General features: G+C 55.9%; 6 protein-coding genes across 6 annotated transcripts; 3 read left to right on the top strand and 3 right to left on the bottom strand.

The window, feature by feature from the left end:
• The first annotated feature begins 1,023 nt into the window (after window positions 1-1,023).
• On the top strand, window positions 1,024-3,255 carry F5144DRAFT_561861 (mediator of RNA polymerase II transcription subunit 19). The gene is made up of 3 exons (XM_066788276.1): window positions 1,024-1,808; window positions 2,001-2,644; window positions 2,704-3,255. The coding sequence occupies exons 1-3, from the start codon at window positions 1,490-1,492 to the stop codon at window positions 2,779-2,781; spliced, it is 1,041 nt and encodes a 346-aa protein (XP_066646405.1). The 5' UTR covers window positions 1,024-1,489; the 3' UTR covers window positions 2,782-3,255.
• Window positions 3,256-4,225: 970 nt separating this feature from the next.
• Window positions 4,226-6,584, bottom strand: F5144DRAFT_626966 (uncharacterized protein; the record flags this gene model as incomplete). The annotated part of the gene is made up of 2 exons (XM_066792280.1): window positions 5,913-6,584; window positions 4,226-5,839 (listed from the first exon to the last, which is right to left on the bottom strand). Exons 1-2 carry the CDS (start codon window positions 6,402-6,404, stop codon window positions 4,226-4,228), a joined length of 2,106 nt encoding a protein of 701 aa, XP_066646404.1. The 5' UTR covers window positions 6,405-6,584.
• Window positions 6,585-7,179: 595 nt separating this feature from the next.
• On the bottom strand, window positions 7,180-8,673 carry F5144DRAFT_599522 (ATP-grasp domain-containing protein; the record flags this gene model as incomplete). The annotated part of the gene is made up of 3 exons (XM_066791016.1): window positions 7,180-8,358; window positions 8,440-8,532; window positions 8,620-8,673. The coding sequence occupies 3 exons, from the start codon at window positions 8,671-8,673 to the stop codon at window positions 7,180-7,182; spliced, it is 1,326 nt and encodes a 441-aa protein (XP_066646403.1).
• A 782-nt stretch (window positions 8,674-9,455) lies between these two features.
• On the bottom strand, window positions 9,456-10,755 carry F5144DRAFT_561852 (uncharacterized protein). Its single transcript, XM_066788275.1, has 3 exons — window positions 10,269-10,755; window positions 10,087-10,205; window positions 9,456-10,015 (listed from the first exon to the last, which is right to left on the bottom strand). Exons 1-3 carry the CDS (start codon window positions 10,451-10,453, stop codon window positions 9,480-9,482), a joined length of 840 nt encoding a protein of 279 aa, XP_066646402.1. The 5' UTR covers window positions 10,454-10,755; the 3' UTR covers window positions 9,456-9,479.
• A 648-nt stretch (window positions 10,756-11,403) lies between these two features.
• F5144DRAFT_626963 (cytochrome P450) lies at window positions 11,404-14,662 on the top strand (the record flags this gene model as incomplete). The annotated part of the gene is made up of 6 exons (XM_066792279.1): window positions 11,404-11,413; window positions 12,617-12,757; window positions 12,808-13,285; window positions 13,339-13,407; window positions 13,487-14,220; window positions 14,331-14,662. 6 exons carry the CDS (start codon window positions 11,404-11,406, stop codon window positions 14,471-14,473), a joined length of 1,575 nt encoding a protein of 524 aa, XP_066646401.1. The 3' UTR covers window positions 14,474-14,662.
• Window positions 14,663-14,912: 250 nt separating this feature from the next.
• On the top strand, window positions 14,913-15,833 carry F5144DRAFT_544973 (uncharacterized protein; the record flags this gene model as incomplete). The annotated part of the gene is made up of 2 exons (XM_066787333.1): window positions 14,913-15,354; window positions 15,652-15,833. The coding sequence occupies 2 exons, from the start codon at window positions 14,913-14,915 to the stop codon at window positions 15,831-15,833; spliced, it is 624 nt and encodes a 207-aa protein (XP_066646400.1).
• Window positions 15,834-15,970: the final 137 nt, after the last annotated feature.

Raw genomic sequence — 15,970 nt, 5'->3', positions numbered from 1 at the left:
GGGTGGACGGGCTGGATTGGCTGCGAATGCGACGGGTGCGACGAGTACGACACTTTCGGAATCGACGCCGGGTTCTTTCGATCGACAACCAAAGCTGATGAGGACACACGCTAGCGCAGGTTTATCACTGCCGTTGGTGGTGGAAGTGATGAGAGATTGGGCTGGCGACAGTGGTTGCCCGATGAGTCAGGCGACCGAGGTCATTCGGCCGCACAACGTGTCAGACCTGTGGCTGAGGACACGGCAACATATGGACGGATACTGGGTTAACTTGCGTTACCTTTTGACTAGAATTTTCGGAGTCCTATGACGAGTTTGCAACAACCGAGACTGATTGTCTTGTCAGCCCTAGCCAAGCCTCTTTCGTTAGACAAACGAGTGCTATCAATTCATAAAAAAAAAACAAGTAAAATATGTTTGTTGAAACATTACACAGTTTTCGTAACCTAAATACCATGTGAAAGAAATACTTCGTCCCAACTCCCGCAACAATTGTCATGATCCTGAGGTCGATCCAGCCCAGCAACTTGGAAAGCCGGGTTTCGGGCTCGAGTCAAGCCCCACAGCTCACCCTGTTGCCTGGGCCCTGTTGACGTCTGGGGGTCGAAAGAACGGTGACAGCGGCCGGTGAGAGGAAATGAGCGACCCCCAATGACTTGGACGAGCTTGACTTCATCCTCCAACATGGCCAATTCAATGTCAATTGGCCAGAGAATAACAAATAAAAATGACACAAAATGCCCATTGAATTGAAAGCCTATTGTTTCCTCTCAAGCAGGTTAAAGGCCTTAAGCCATCTTTTCCGGGCAACTCGTGCTCGGAGCACGCCGACCCGTCAATGTTGGGGAGCAGAGTGACCGAAGGGCTGCTTAAACCCGATTGGCTGTCACGCGAGGAAAGTTTCTCGGGCATGGGTGCGGCCCTGGGGGGAAGGGAGGAGGGCCCGGGCGGGCTGGGCGAGCGGACCCACCTTTTCTCTGGGACCCAGCAGGAAGAATGAGCGCCTCCTCTCTCGCCTGTTCACCTCGCTCATCATCGACAAACCCTCCTACCGCTCAACCGATTTCTATCGCCCAGCGCCCCCACGAGGCCTGCGATCCGCTCCGATATCGATTCAACGATCTAGAGACCGCTCCGTTGACTCGCAGTAACCTCTGGATTCGATTTTCTGACGCCCGCCGACCTGCAGGAGGAGCGTTGGTGGATTGGAGGTTCGGTGATTGCCGCCATCGCCGTTTTCGCGCGACTCGTCACGACCACAACCTCCTCACCTCCTACCGCGCGCATCGTTCATTCAAGCGCCACGAATACAATCGGTTCCCCGATACGACTATCGATTTCTTTGCCGCGCAGTCGTCGAGCAACCGCCTCAGCCGGGCGTTCTTTGTTCTCCGGGTCGCCACGAAACCAAAAGCGACCTCCGCGCCAAGGTTTTCCCACACCCACCCGCCCGGTCCGACATCACCGCTTTCCGCATCCTCGGTCCATCATGTCCTGTCACCCTCAGACTCCTCAAAGCCCTTCCCAGTTCTCTCCTAACACGAGCGACCTGATGATGAGCATGACCGGCTCCGTCACGTCGACCACGACCACGCTGCCGACCCCCGCCCACAGCGTCAACGGAAGCTCGATACCTTCGGAACTAACCCAAGACACCGTCATGGGAGACGACTCCCCGCACAAGCGCAAGCGCGATGGCGATGACATGGGCAGCAGAGCGCAGAAGAAAGTTCACGTCGAGGACCGCAAGCTTGGTATCGACGACCTTCATTTGGATGTCGGCGAGAAATACCTTCTTTGCAGAACTCGTAAGACTCCCTTCTCCCTGTTCAAAGCAGCGCGGCATGTGTCACGGCGGCAACAGGGGTCCCCACTTCGCTCATACCATAGCGCATGTGGCCCGCTATGGTGTCCCCCAGCCGCGATGTTTTGGGAGCCGAGTTACACTTCGGCCCCTTTCCTGTTTTCCCAGAGACTTGGTTAACGTGTTGACTCTGCAGCCCACCCTCGGCCCCGGCCTCACGTGTCGGAAGACCTCTTCGAGAGGTATGGCTTGACAGGGCTCGCTATTGAGGTTGCCCGTGTGCGGCCGAACGGCGAAAAGAATGCGCTTAGGAAAACGTATAAAGGCCACATCAAGAAGCTTGGCGTTCAAGGCCACTTCGACGAAGACAAGCAAGATCCAAACCGAGAGTACAGCCTGTCGCACCTCATGAAGCTGCCCCAAGATGTCTGGGATCTTCAATACGTACGGGGGCAGGATATCAGGGATGGCTTCACCAGCGAGGTGCAACAGAAGCTATCGAGGGCTATGACCATGGGCCGGGGTGTCGTCCCCAGGGACCAGTGGGACAGTTCCGTGCTGGGAGAGATGGGTCCCGGTAAGGGTGAGCGGCAAGCACTGTCGGCTAGACCAACGGCGCCCAACACTCCCCTTCCCTCCGCAGGCCCGCAAGGCCTGTCCCGGCCTAAGACCGGCACGCCCCTCATGCAGGATGCGTCTCGGTCAATGCGCACTATCAAGAAACGGAGCTACGGTGACAGCAGCTTCGAAGGATACGGCGAGAGCTACGACGACGGCGCCGATACCGGCTATTCAACCGGAGAGGGCGACATGTCCTCTGGGCAGAAGCGGAGAAAAAAGGTGCTCATCAATGACTACGATCCAGTCTGATGAGAAACCTTTACTGACCCTGAAAATAGGCCCATCAAGCCGCCCACCAGTCGTACCCCAACCAGACCCGACAATCGGCTTACGGCGCTGGCATCACCGGGACATAGGACGTCGCCGGTGCCAAGCCGTGCAGCCGCTCTGTCGAGCCGCGCCGCGGACGAGGCAGACCCCGTTTGCAGCGCACTTAGGAAACAGCCACCTGATCAGTGTTCAGGGTGATACCTGGTGACTCGGTTGACAAGACGTTCCTCGCAGCAACGCAGAACAATCCCATCGCGCCTTGTACTGCGCGCTTATCGAAGTCGAGAGAAAGGCGACAACCGAGGCAAAAAACAAAGACGGTCAGAGATTTTAGGCTTGCCGGTGCCAGCGCAAAAATGGGAACCCCCAAAAAAGTACGAGGGCTACGACTCGAGGTGTGACGCCTCAGACGGAGCGGTCGGTCCCTCCTTGGCTGGCATTAAGATACGAACGGCCATCACGCCGCCTATCAGCGAGCCTCGAGCAGCTGAGGCTGGCGCATATTTGCATTTCAACAAACATTCAGCATGGCGTTAGGGTTTGGCTTTTTTTTTTTTTTTCCCAATCCGGTTCCCAAGAATGAAAAGAGGACCTTGCTATATTTCCAGGGATGGTTTCTGCATTTTGGACGCCGGGGGGGCATTCGCGTCGTCCTAGGATGGGCTGGGCTTTGACGACGGCACGGGCAGACGAAAACGGGTTCTTGTTACGTGCGAGTCAGGAAGAAGCGACGACGATTATGCGCCGGCAGTGGATGATATGATGGGAAGGCACCCTTGCTACCTACCTGCTACGTCTATCTATGGTTTTATGCCCACAGCGCATTTTGTTGGGCCAAGATAGGCGCTAAATATATGCAATAATGATGCAGCGATTGCGTATTTGAGTTGGGGTTGTGCTTCATGTGAGGACTGAGAGGGTATAGCACCTGCTGTTTATTGTTTAATGCCTATGTTACTAGGTATCAAGCTCATTACTCCAAGTCAAGCAATTGGATCAGATAACAAACAAGGTGCCCGGCATGTTAACAGAAGGGATTAACTGACCTCCGGCCCACGGAAACGAACCTTGAGCCGCGAGCGTGCATCTCCCTGTCGCTCCTTGCACACGGCAACGCAAAGAGGCGGCGTCGTGTTGTCTAGCCCCTTGGGTTGCTTGGCGGGTTTTCACGTCATTAGGTAGTCAATATCAACCCAGGCCAGTAAGTCAGGTAGCGAGGAGCTCGATACACAATAGACATTATATTCAGAAGACACATCTAGCTTGTTCGTGGTCAAGATACTTGTATAGGCGAAGCCTGGCGAGTGTCACGGACAAGCCAAGACAGCCTTGGAACTCAACGCGTAGCATCCACCTCTCACCCACTTCACCTCTCTCTCAGCCCTCATTTATTCAACCACCTTCTCTCTCCAGCCTCCTCCCCTTCTCACCCTTCCCTCTCCTTCTCTCCCCTCCCTCCCTTTACCCCCCATCCCCCACCTCCCACCCCCTCAACCCCCCCACATCCCACCACACCCCCCCCCCCAGATATCAAATCCCAACAACCCGCCGCGAAGCCTCCTCCCCCACCCACCCCGCCACCCGCTCCCCGACATCCCCCACCAGCCGCTCGTAGTGCGGGCCCGGCAGGAACAGCCCACAGTGCGCGCCCACCTCGTCCACACCTTCCATGTACACCTCGACCCAGGCCGGGTCGCGGCCGGCTTTGGCTTGCGAGGGGAGGAGGCAGAATTTGCGGAGGCGCGGCGGTTTGGGGGGTTTTTCTTTTTTGGGTGGTTTGTCGGGGTTTGGTTGGGAGGAGGAGGAGGGGTCTGTTGTTGTTGCTGGTGAGGTCGGGGGGTGTTGTTGTTGTTGTTGCTGCTGCTGCTGGAGGAGTTTGGCTTGCTTTTTGGCGAGTTTGGCGGCCTGTCGTTCTTGCTTGTCGAGGGCTTTTTGGCGGTCCTTGAGGGCTTTGTCGCGGGCTTTGGTGGCTTGGCTGTGGGTTTTGACGGCGGCCTTGTACTCCTTCAGGGCTTGTTTGCGGGATTCCTTGTCGGGGAGGGCGTCCAGGTCGGGGGGTGTGGGCGGTGGGGGGACGGAGGGGATTGTGGGGAGGTTGGAGTCTTGTTTTGTGAGTTCTTCTTCAGGAGGGGGGACGTCGTTGTCGGCGGGTGTAGCTGTGGGTGCGGGATTCGTGTCTGGTGTGTTATCCTCATGCTGGGAGTGTGGTTCAGAAGGCTGGTTAGAAGCCTTGGGCTCTAGCTCATGCTCAAGCTCGGGTTCGGTCTTTGGCTTGGGTTCAGGTTCAGGCCCCGTCTCTGGCTCAGCCTTCTGCTCGGGCTCAAACTCAGGCTCCGGCATGGGTTCGAGGATTTGAAGGCTATCCCGTCCCGATCCATCGCTGTATTCATCCACCGATATCCTTGGGGTCCGCACACGGGGTTCCTCCGTCGACTCCCTGAGAGTCGGTGCCAATGAGTCAGTTTCATGGGATGGCCGCCCAGGGCCTCCTTGTGTGTCCGGCCTGTTGGAAGAAGCGCCGTCCGGCGAGGGCGTTCTAGGTTTCTTGATTACTCCTGTTGAGATTGTGTAGTAGTTCGAAAAGCGGACGCGCACGCGCCCCGGCTGGCTCGGGTCGACGTCGTCTTCCAACTGCCTGATCCTGTTGTACCTGGACTTCAGCTCGGGATAGTCGGCCAGGCACGCACCGAACTCGAGGTGAGACACAATGTGGTTGGCGGCCGCATAAACCAGATTCTCTTCCTTGTGCTTGGTTGCAAAGTGAAGAACGTTCTTGAACCAACCGCGGTCCACGAAAGCCACATCGTTGGGGAACGGGGGGTTAAAGTATGGGTCGCGGGGCGGCAGGGTTGAGGAGCTCCCTGTCGAGCTAGACGGATACGGGTTGAGGGCGGGCGAGGAAGCACCCGATGGGGGCGAAACCTCAGAGTAGATGGATGGGTCTGGCGAGAGTCCTTGGGGCTGGAGATAGTCGGGCTGTGCCTCCTCGTTCATCCCCGGTGGGCTGGGGGCAGGCCGGAAGAGACTCGCGATGCCAGAAACCACAATGCCAGGATGGAGACCGAGCAACGGAGCGTCGAGGGAAATGGTACCTAAGATCCTATGGCGGAAGGGATATGATGTATCGTATGGGTTGTTGCGTGGCTAAGGGGTGAGGGAGGTGCGTTTGTCAGCTGGTTTCATTCTGCGCACTTGATGGGAGACGCGGGTAACATACCAACAGAACCACATCCGCAGCCAATAAACCGCCCATTGAGTGCCCTACAAGAACCACATCGGTAGTAGGGGATTCGTGCGGCGCCAGCCACTTGCTGAAGTTGTCACAGGCCACATCGATAGACTTGTAGGTCTTGTACCGTGGGTATATCTTGGTGTGAATGACATGGGTCTCCACCAGCAGGTTCTTCAGGAAGCTGTGGACATGGGCGGGGAACGAGCGAAAGGAAGAGTTGTTCCCCATGAAGCCGTGAATGTAAACGACGAGGAGCCTCCGTTTCCGGTTATCCTCGTCGCCATCATCGGTCGACGGTACCAATGAATGAGTGGACGACGTCCGGGGGTCGCGGTAACTCCATTGCGGTCCGGACAGGTCATCCGGGTCGCTGTTCTTAGACAGGTTCAAGGCGCCAAATGATGATAAGGGCCCGGCGGCGGTGTCCGAGTTGTCAACCATCGAAGATCCGGAGCCCGGGATCGGGGCCCGTTGCATGACGTCAGCTCAGATTGGGGGCGGTTGTGCGCTATTATTGGCGTGGCTTTGGTCTTCCCAAAATGGTTGGGGGTCCAAAGGCAGAATTATCTCGATCGTGTGGTGGATGGATGCATATGAATAAAAACGGCCTCATAAATAAAGTGAGTGAAAGTCTCAGGTACCTGAGGTAAGGGGAGTTAAGCCCAGGCATGAGTGAAAGTGGGTTGGCTTGGCACCCTTAGCTGCTTAATTGAACCCCCCCAAGTTGCCGTTACGCATACAACGATGGGCTGAAATAGGTACCAACTTAGGGTACCTTACGCCATGCTGAGATCGCAGTGACCGCTTGTGAGACAGAAAGCCTCATATACACCACACAATCAGCATAAACAACAAGAAAAGGTGCCATTGCCAAAAGTCAAGTCTAGTAGTACGTAACCCGCTTCTTCCCCCCCTTAACCCCCTCACACGCAACCCAGCCAGCCACCCACACACACTTGGACACACATGGATTACCTACAACATGCACAGCATCATCAGGTTGGAATGTACACAAGCAGAGCCGCAGTAGCAGTGCCGCAGTAAACAAAGGGAACCTCTCCAAAGCCCTACCCTGCCATCAACCTGTCGATCGACCCAGCCAGTCTATCTTGCAAAACCAACCTCAATCCCAAGCGGACGCTTCCTAGATGCCAAGCGTAAACTCAACGCCAACGTCAATGTCACGAGCTATAAAAACACACACAAATCAGTCAGCCTGAACCACACACACACACAAACAAACAAGAGAGATCTATCCTTCCGGACAATCAGGCCACGCACCCATCTTGACAACCTTGGAGAGTTGCACGGCGCGCTCGGCGGCGCTCTGCAGGTCGTCGATGGAGAAGATCTTCATGCCGGACTCGTTGATGAGCTGGTGGGCCTGCTCCATGTTGGTGCCCTGCAGACGGGCGATGATGGGGATCTTGAGGTCGAGGGTCTTGACCGTGTTGATGAGGCCGTGGGCGATGGCGTCGCAGCGCACGATGCCGCCGAAGATGTTGACGAAGATGGCCGTCACCTTGGGGTCGCTGGTGATGAGCTCGAAGGCCTCCTTGATAGCCGCGGGGGTGGCGCCGCCGCCGACGTCGAGGAAGTTGGCCGGCTGCCCGCCGTTGAGCTTGATGATGTCCATGGTGGCCATGGCCAGGCCGGCGCCGTTGACCAGGCACCCGATGTCGCCGTCGAGCTTGATGAAGTTGAGCCCGGCCTCGGCGGCGCGCACCTCCTCCGGGTCCTCCTGGGTGGTGTCGCGCCACTCAAAGACCTCCTTCTGCCGGAAATCGGCGTTGTCGTCGAAGCCAAACTTGGCGTCCATGCACATGACCTTGTGGTCCGACGTCTCCGAGAGCGGGTTGATCTCGATCTGGGTGGCGTCCTTCTCGAGGAAGATGGTGTAGAGGTTCTTGATGGTGTCCTTGGCGTCCTCGATGCACTGCTCGCTGAACCCGAGCTTGGTAGCGATGCCGCGGGCGATCTCGTCCGTCACGCCGACGTTGATGTCGATGTAGGTGGTGGTGATGGCATCCGGGTTCTCCTTGGCGACGCCCTCAATGTCCATGCCGCCCTGCGACGACGAGACGATGACGGGGCCTTGCGAAGCACGGTCCATGAGGATGGCCAGGTAGAACTCGCGGCGAGCGAACTTGCGCTCGCAGATGTAGACGGCGTTGCACAGACGGCCGCCGGCGCCCGTCTGCTTGGTGATGAGCTTGTGGCCGATCATCTGGTCGGCGAACATCTTGGCCTCGGTGGGGGAGTAGATGACGCGCACGCCGCCCTTAAGCCCGTTATCAAAGCTGCCCTTGCCACGCCCACCAGCAAGCACCTGGGCCTTGATGACCATGTCGTCGGTGCCGATGCTCTTCGCAACCGCCTCGGCCTCGGCGGCGGTCGTCGCGACGGAGCCCTTGGGGAGATCAATGCCATACTGTGCGATACCGACCGTTCCATGTCAGCGAGCGCTCTTTTTTCTTCGATAAGGGGGGTTTTGAGGAGGTGCCCCTCTCACCTGGCGGAGGAGGTCGGCGGAACGGTACTCGTGGATGCTCAGGGCTCTCCTTTGTTGTTGCGCGATACTCTGGAGTCTAGCGGAGGGGGAAACCTATGGTCGATATCGGTGTCAGTCTCAGCTTCGAGAGCTGCCCCTCCCAACGAGGTCAGCATGTTGATCGGCGGGTTTCAGTCGCACCTTGGGCGCGGAAAAGGCCGAAGCCAATGCGCGGCTGCGACCGAGTCTGTACATTGTGATAGGTTACGGACGAGGGGCTCTAGTAGGTTCTGCAATTGGGCGCAACGGAGGGAGAGGAGAGGCGGTCGATGTTATCGCCAAAAGACTGTGTTGTTGGTTTTGAAGGGGGCCCGATGTCACTTTTTGGAAATGACGCTCAGAGGCCCCATCCTTCGTGTCGCGGTTGGTACTGGCCTTGGGCCGCGGGAATTTCCGAACCAATGGTGAGCTCGGGCCCGAGGATTTTATCACCCGCAACTGCTGCCCTTCCCGATCTGTCGGCACTTGGGTCGGTCGAATCCGCGATTCAAATTGATGCGGCTCTCTGCCGAGAGAACGAATAGAAACCTCTATCAAGAGCACGCACATGGCTATTCGTACAAACTACCAACATTGACGACAGAAGCTCTTACAACAGGTAGGATCCGAATAATTTAGGGATTTAAAACTAACTTGATATTTAGCAGGAAACCAGCATTTGTGCGAAGTAGGTATCGAGCCATCATATTCTTAAGCTTAAGGACTTCCTCACCAAGCGCACCCTATTTTCATCCTTGGTTGTGTTGCGGATGAAACCGTATTCACCCTGGCTTTGGGCCGTTGATACCCGCCCCTTGTTGTTTCAATGTTTCAATACCTGTACCTGGGCTCGCTGGGTTAGGGTTATATGTGTTCAATATCCAGGTGTCGACATATCAGTTGTTACTTACATCTGTCTACACTTTATACATTCACTAACCCTACAGTATTTCATGAACTAGTACAACTTCCTACCCTCCCCCCGCCACCCCCCCCCTCAACAACAACAACACCCCCCCCAATCACGACCACGTCCCCACATTCCTCAAATACGCCGGCGTCCCCCCATCCACCATCGCCTCATGATGCTCCTGATACTCAAACCAGTCGCACCAACGCTCATACTCACCCACTTCCGTCCCTAACACACCATCCCCATCCCCCCCCCCCTCCGCCGGCCGCTCACACACCAGCTGGTGCATCAGCTTATACCAGGGCCCCGTCCGGTCCCGCCGGTACTCGAGCATGACGTGCGCGATGATGCCTGAGCCCATGGCCACGAGGGATTCGTACTCGGGGCAGGTCGTGTCGGGGTCGGGGGTGGGGGGGGTGGTGGTGGTGGTTTCTGAGGAGGGGCCCGAGGGGGGGCTGTTGGTGGTGGTGGTGATGCGCAGGTTCCGGGCTCGCCGTGCTTTCCAGGCTTCGGCGTGCACTCGGAAGCGTTGGCGGCGCTCGTGGTTGAGCTCGACGATGAGGTTGGCGTGGCGGTTGAGGGTCAGGTAGTTGGCGATGTCTTGTGGGTCGACTTTGGCGTGTTTGTCGGTCTCGAGGTGGTTGTCTGGTTTTGTGGTGTTAATCAAAGTAATCCCAGGGGCTTGGGTAGCGTGGGGGGTAGGTAGTGCTACATACACAAAGTGGTGGCGATAAAGTTCCCCGGCCTGGACAATTCGAATACCAGGAGAGGTATTGTCTTGGGGCCCAGGAACAAGAGGGGGTCGTACTCGGGCAGTTCGCAGCGCTCTAGCGCACTACCGCATCATCGTCAGCCTACCAATGGTCCCGTTTAGGGGGCGGCGTGGGCAGGTAGTTACCTGGATGATGCTGGGCGCTCCGGGTCGAACCATTTCTTTTGCCATGCTGTGAATTTGTCGTTAAAGTCGGCCGCATAGGCCGGGAAGGCCTCGCCGAGTTCCCGACGGAATTTATCGGCCTCAACTATGGCATCCACCTCGACTGGGGGGATCGGACCGAAATGGTTCCATTCGAAGTTGACCATGGTCGCAGTGAAGGGGCGAGATCGAGAGATTTACGAGTATGCCTGTCGCAGAGTACGAACACAGTAGGCAGCTTAGAAAAAAGATAGCGTCAAATGCCATGACCTGGAACCCGAGGGGAAATTCCCAGTTTGAATCGGCCCCTTTGCTTTGATTTAGCGTTTTTGCCTGCTAGGCACCACACTTGGTTGGTTTGGTGCAGAAAGCGTCAGATCAATCAATGGTGATGGAAACCTGCTGCCTGACACATTCGGACAAATGGTGTTTGTGATGAAAGTAAGACGATACTTCCACAGCGTCCAGTCGGCTCTAGGCAGCCGGATACCCAAACAAACCTTGGCCCCCAACCCGGCTTTTGGGGTGGACACCTCTCGGTATACAGTAAGCGACCTGCATATTGCCGTGTGTTTAGTTATCCTTCGTTGCGTTGATTAGGCAGAAAATAAAAAACTGGTGCATGTATTAATTATGGTTGGCCAATGGTTGAACACTCATCCGGGCTTCTGTAAAAGATCTGTGAAACAAAAGCCCAATTTTCCGAAATAAATATGAAAATAACATAAATATCCCTCCTGTGCAAAAGCAGCATTGATCAACAATGGAACGCCAGTAGAGATACGAGGGCTTCATTAATGTCCGGCTATGCCTTGGATACCTAGATACCTAGGTGACTAGGTACCTACCTATGTGACTATTTACATCCTGATTGCCGTGATCTAGTAGTAGTTCATCGTTTGATCATGGGGGTGGCTGCAGAAAAAGCTGTATATAAGTTAACAATAGAAAAAGGAACAATTCCCAATCATGATAATGACAGGGGGTCAATAACTACCTCGTATAGCGTGGGTTGGGTGTTTCGTCAAAGCCGAAGGTGTTTATTTCAATCTCAGCCCTACGCGGCACATGCGATGCACGGATCCTAGAATCGCACTTCTGTGGCAAGGGTGCAACCATGGAACCCGGTAACATAAGAATAGACGTCCTAATTAAGGATCTGACACTATATATCTCCGACCACCTCGCTTCAGCACGTGCCGGGAGCGAGATGGCCGTCCGGCCCCCAAGTTCCCATGATACCAGACATGGGTAAGGTGGTACATATCAAGTCCACTAGAGTGACAACGATCTACGGAATAAGTGAGCCCGCTCCCCCTGAGAGTCTCGATCCCTCCATTATCTCGGAATAATCGGGTAATCAACAAGTTTTGGTACATGCCATTGTCTCCTTCCTTCTCCCGCTCCCCTTATCCTGGTTTGGCGTGCCTCGGTGTTACCGTGCTCCAAATATAGATATCGACATTCTCTCGTCCGCGATGCCCACCTCCTTGCGAAAGCGTACTTGGCTGCATAACTCGCTTTATAATATCGTATACTTATAAATCACGGTACCTACCTAGATGCACCGGGCAGCAGAGATATATTTCCGTTATTAACCCTAACCGGAACCGTTATAATAATCAAGTCCCATAGATGTACCAAATTGGCTAAGGGACGGACGACTATTTCTGTATAGGCACAACGGAAGTCCGATACCATTTCCCAAGTCCACGACAAAACGACGCTACGTAAACCAAATCAAGTGGCATGAGATGGGGTAGATTTACTGGTGCTCTCTTGATTTGTTGGTGTATAGTATGATAACATATTGAGTTCGCGAATAGACTTGAATAATCGACGGAAGGGTTTTGTATGTAAATCAACGACAGCCCTCCCGATTACCCTGCGCAGAGCCACCCAGTGTCTTAAACCAGTGTCTTGTCAAAGTTTTCGGCGAGTTTTGCTGGACTGGGCATGTCTTGAGATCGGCCGATTGGACCACCTCCATTTCCACCCCCCAAGATGCAGGATGCAAGATGCGGAGAAGTGGCGAGGAGAGTTACTCCGCAACCGCGGCCCCTGGATTCCCTTGACATGTGCTCATATTTCATGTACTTTATTCATGCAATAGCCTGACGTATCATAAAGGAGGGGTGTTAGCCAGAGCTTCCACTGCCGTAAATCACCTCAATCACTTTTTAATTCACAACTACGGTACCTACCTACCTAGGTACCTTACCGTTTCTGAGGCTCTCGGCTCTTTATCGACCATCCACAATATGATCACTTAACTGCCAGTTTTAAGGTCACAGAGTGCAGTATAATTCAAATGCTCCAGTTTCTCCTAGGCCTCGGCCTGCTGCATACGTCAGCCCTCGTGCTAGGCTGTCTGTCCATCTTCTTTTTATCTCAGAAACTCTGGGTTGATTACAAGATCCGCAAGTTGGGCGGCGTCAGGGCTCCCGTCCTAGGAACGAACCCCGTGACGGGTGAGGACCTCATCGTTCAACCAAATAGGTACTGTTGTTAACCAATCCAGGCCTTCGATTCTTCCTCTGGGCCGGCTACGCCCAAACGAGGAACAGGCTTGATCAATACTACCGGAACATTTTTGACTGGGCCACGCCGGAATGCCCCAACTGTGTCGAGATTTCCTTCTTAGGCCGGACGCGGTTCCTGATGACGCGGGAGCCTGAGCACATCAAGACGATACTCACCACCAAGTTCCGCGAGTATGGCAAGGGTGAGCAGTTCCACGAGGCTTGGAGCCCCTTCCTTGGCGATTCCATCTTCACCACCGACGGCCAGAAGTGGTCTGAGAGCAGGGCCCTAATCCGGCCCATGTTCATCAAGGACCGGGTGCGAGACCTCGAGATTTTTGACAAGTGGGCCACAACTCTTATCAGCAAACTGCCGGCCTCGGGGCAGACGGTGGACGCGATGGACCTGTTCTACCGCATGACGCTCGACGTGACAACCGACTTCCTGCTAGGTGGGAGTGTCGACAGTTTGAACAAGTCAGACATCCGGCCTCCAATCATGGCACCGCCCGTTGCTTACACTTTCCCAGCCCGAAACATGAATTCGTATCCGCATTCCAAGACGTCCAGCGAATCCAGATGCTCCTGACCATCATGGCGTACGCCACCCCCTATCCCCCCCGCCTCCCCAGAACCCCCCAACAACCCCAACTAACAACCCCAACCCACCCTGCCCAGCCCCTTCCGCGCCCTAATCCCCACCCACCGCTACACGCGCGGCATCCGCACCCTCGAGCGCTTCATCTCGCCCTTCATCGAGCGCACGCTATCCCTCCCCCCCACCGAACTCGACCCCACCACCACAAACACCACAAACACCACCACCTTCCTGCACCACCTCGCGCGCCACACCCGCTCCCCGCAAACCATCCGCGACCAGCTCATGGCCGTGCTCATCGCCGGGCGCGACACCACCGCCGCCACCCTCTCCTGGGCCATCTACGAGCTAGCCCAGCAGCCTGCCGTGTGGGCGCGGCTGCGGCGCGAGGTGCTGTCTGCCGTGGGGGGTGGTGATGGTGCGGCGCCGACGTACGATGATCTGAAGGGCATGCCGTATCTGACGCACACGCTGAATGAGACGCTGCGGCTGTATCCGGCGGTGCCGTATAACCTGCGCGCGGCGTTGTGTGATACGAGCTTGCCGGGGGGGGAGGGCAGGCCGGAGATTGGGGTGTTGAGGGGGGATGTGGTGGTGTATAGTACGTTGGTGATGCAGAGGAGGAATGATTTGTATCCTACAGGCTCTGGGGGGGAGAAGGGGATGGGGGAGAAAGGGTTTGTAGATCCGGCGGTCTTTTGTCCGGAGCGGTGGGATGGGTGGACGCCCAAGTCGTGGACTTATGTGCCGTTTAATGGGGGGCCGAGGATCTGTGTTGGGCAGAACTTTGCCATGACGGAGATGGCATTTACTCGTGGGTTCTTTTCTCTCTTTTTTTCCTTTTTTCTTTTTTGCTCTCTTCCCCTTGGCCTAACCAGACCGCGTTGGGAAATGTGTCACTAACCCAGTGTTCAAACCGTACAGTCGTGCGACTGCTGCAAAAGTACGAGCGGTTGGAATATCGTGGAGCCTGGCATGCACAGTTCCACAAGGCCGAGATTGTGGGCGCTCCAGGCCATGGTGTGCCGGTTGCGTTCTTCGAGGCTGATGAGGGGGAGACGGCTTGACTTACATGGGAGGCCATGAACTCAGGTAGGTAGGTATTTACAAGCAAGAACTGGGGTTTGGAAGTTTGGAGTCCCAAGGCGAAATTAGAGTACACGGGTATCTACATATATGTATGGCCTAAACGCATAATTACCCTTGACCGATATCAGATAAGCATTGAAATTTCCCAAACTTTTGACATTCGAGAAACACATCAACCTTCCATAATACGAACAACCACCCTTTATACTTAATAGCCGATCAAGGATCTCTTGACCACCAGTTAGCGAACTACTGCTTATCCTTGCTACAGACGCCAACAAAAACGGAGAATTCCGGACCCCCAGTTTTTGACCACTTGGTCTCATCTCACTCACACGTTCACTCAAAACAACCAACCACAAGCAGCCACCTTCTCAAGTTTCTTCTCACCAACCTACAAGTCAAGTCCCCATCAAAATGACCGACCAAGAAGACCCCCCCAACCCGCGGCCCCCATCCGCCGCCGACGTCAACCAAATCTTCAACCGCATCGCCCTCGGCCTATCCAAACACCAACGCATCTTCTCCACCCTCGCCAAACACCGCCCCTCCCCATCATCCACCACCACCACCGCAACAGCAGGATCCGGGCCAGGGGGCTTCTCCTCCCTCACCACCACCACCACCACCAAACCCCCAACCCCCACCCCATCTAACACCTCCCGCCACCACCCCACCACCGACTCCGACTCAGACCTCTCCCGGGCCGCCGCCTTGCCCCCCAACGCAGGCATCGGCTATGCCCCACCCACAGCCCAGTCCCAGCCCCAATCCCAAGCGGACAAGGACACGGCCGTGCTACGGCGGCGGGTGCTGGGGCGGAATGCGGCGAGGCAGATGGAAGAGCGGGAGAGGGAACGTGGGAAAAGGGGGAGTGGGAGGGGGGGTGTGAATGGGGGTGGGAAGGGGGGTGGTGGGGATGGGAGTGAGAGTGAGGAGGAGGTGGGGAGGGGGGCGTTGGTGAGGAAGCGTGCGGCGAGGGGGGGTGGGGATGATAGGGATGGGGATGGGGTGGGGGGGTTGAGGAGGAAGAGGGTGCGCGTTGAGGGGGTGGTTGGGGCGGGGTTCGCTTCTTCTTCTGCTTCTCCTTCTGGGGGGGCTGGGGTGGGGGTGAAGGCGGGGGTTGTTGAGAGGAGGGAAAAGGAGGGTGGTGTAGGGTTGGAGGTGGATGGGAGTGGTGATGTTGTGATGGGTGATGCGGAGGTTGGAGAGGGGCGAAACGATGGGCCGCAGGAGACGACAGTGCAGGAGCCGGCGGGCGGTGAAAAGAACAAAAAGAAGAAGAAGAATAAGAAGAAGAAGAAGGGAGTGGATGGGAAAGCCGAGGTCGAGGTTTGAGACCGCGGAGATAATGTTGATAGTGAATAATACTCGAACCACGACAATCCCGTTCTCTTCGAAACAGGCTTGACTTCGATCAAACCGCAGTGATGAACCGCAACGCCAGCACCGAGAACCACAGTCTCTTTCCACGA

The sequence above is a fragment of the Chaetomium tenue genome (assembly GCF_020726465.1).
Source record: "Chaetomium tenue strain MPI-SDFR-AT-0079 chromosome Unknown F5144scaffold_2, whole genome shotgun sequence".
Lineage (NCBI taxonomy): Eukaryota > Fungi > Ascomycota > Sordariomycetes > Sordariales > Chaetomiaceae > Chaetomium > Chaetomium tenue.
Note: the sequence above shows the minus strand (reverse complement) of the source record. Positions and strands in the feature narration are given on the sequence as shown.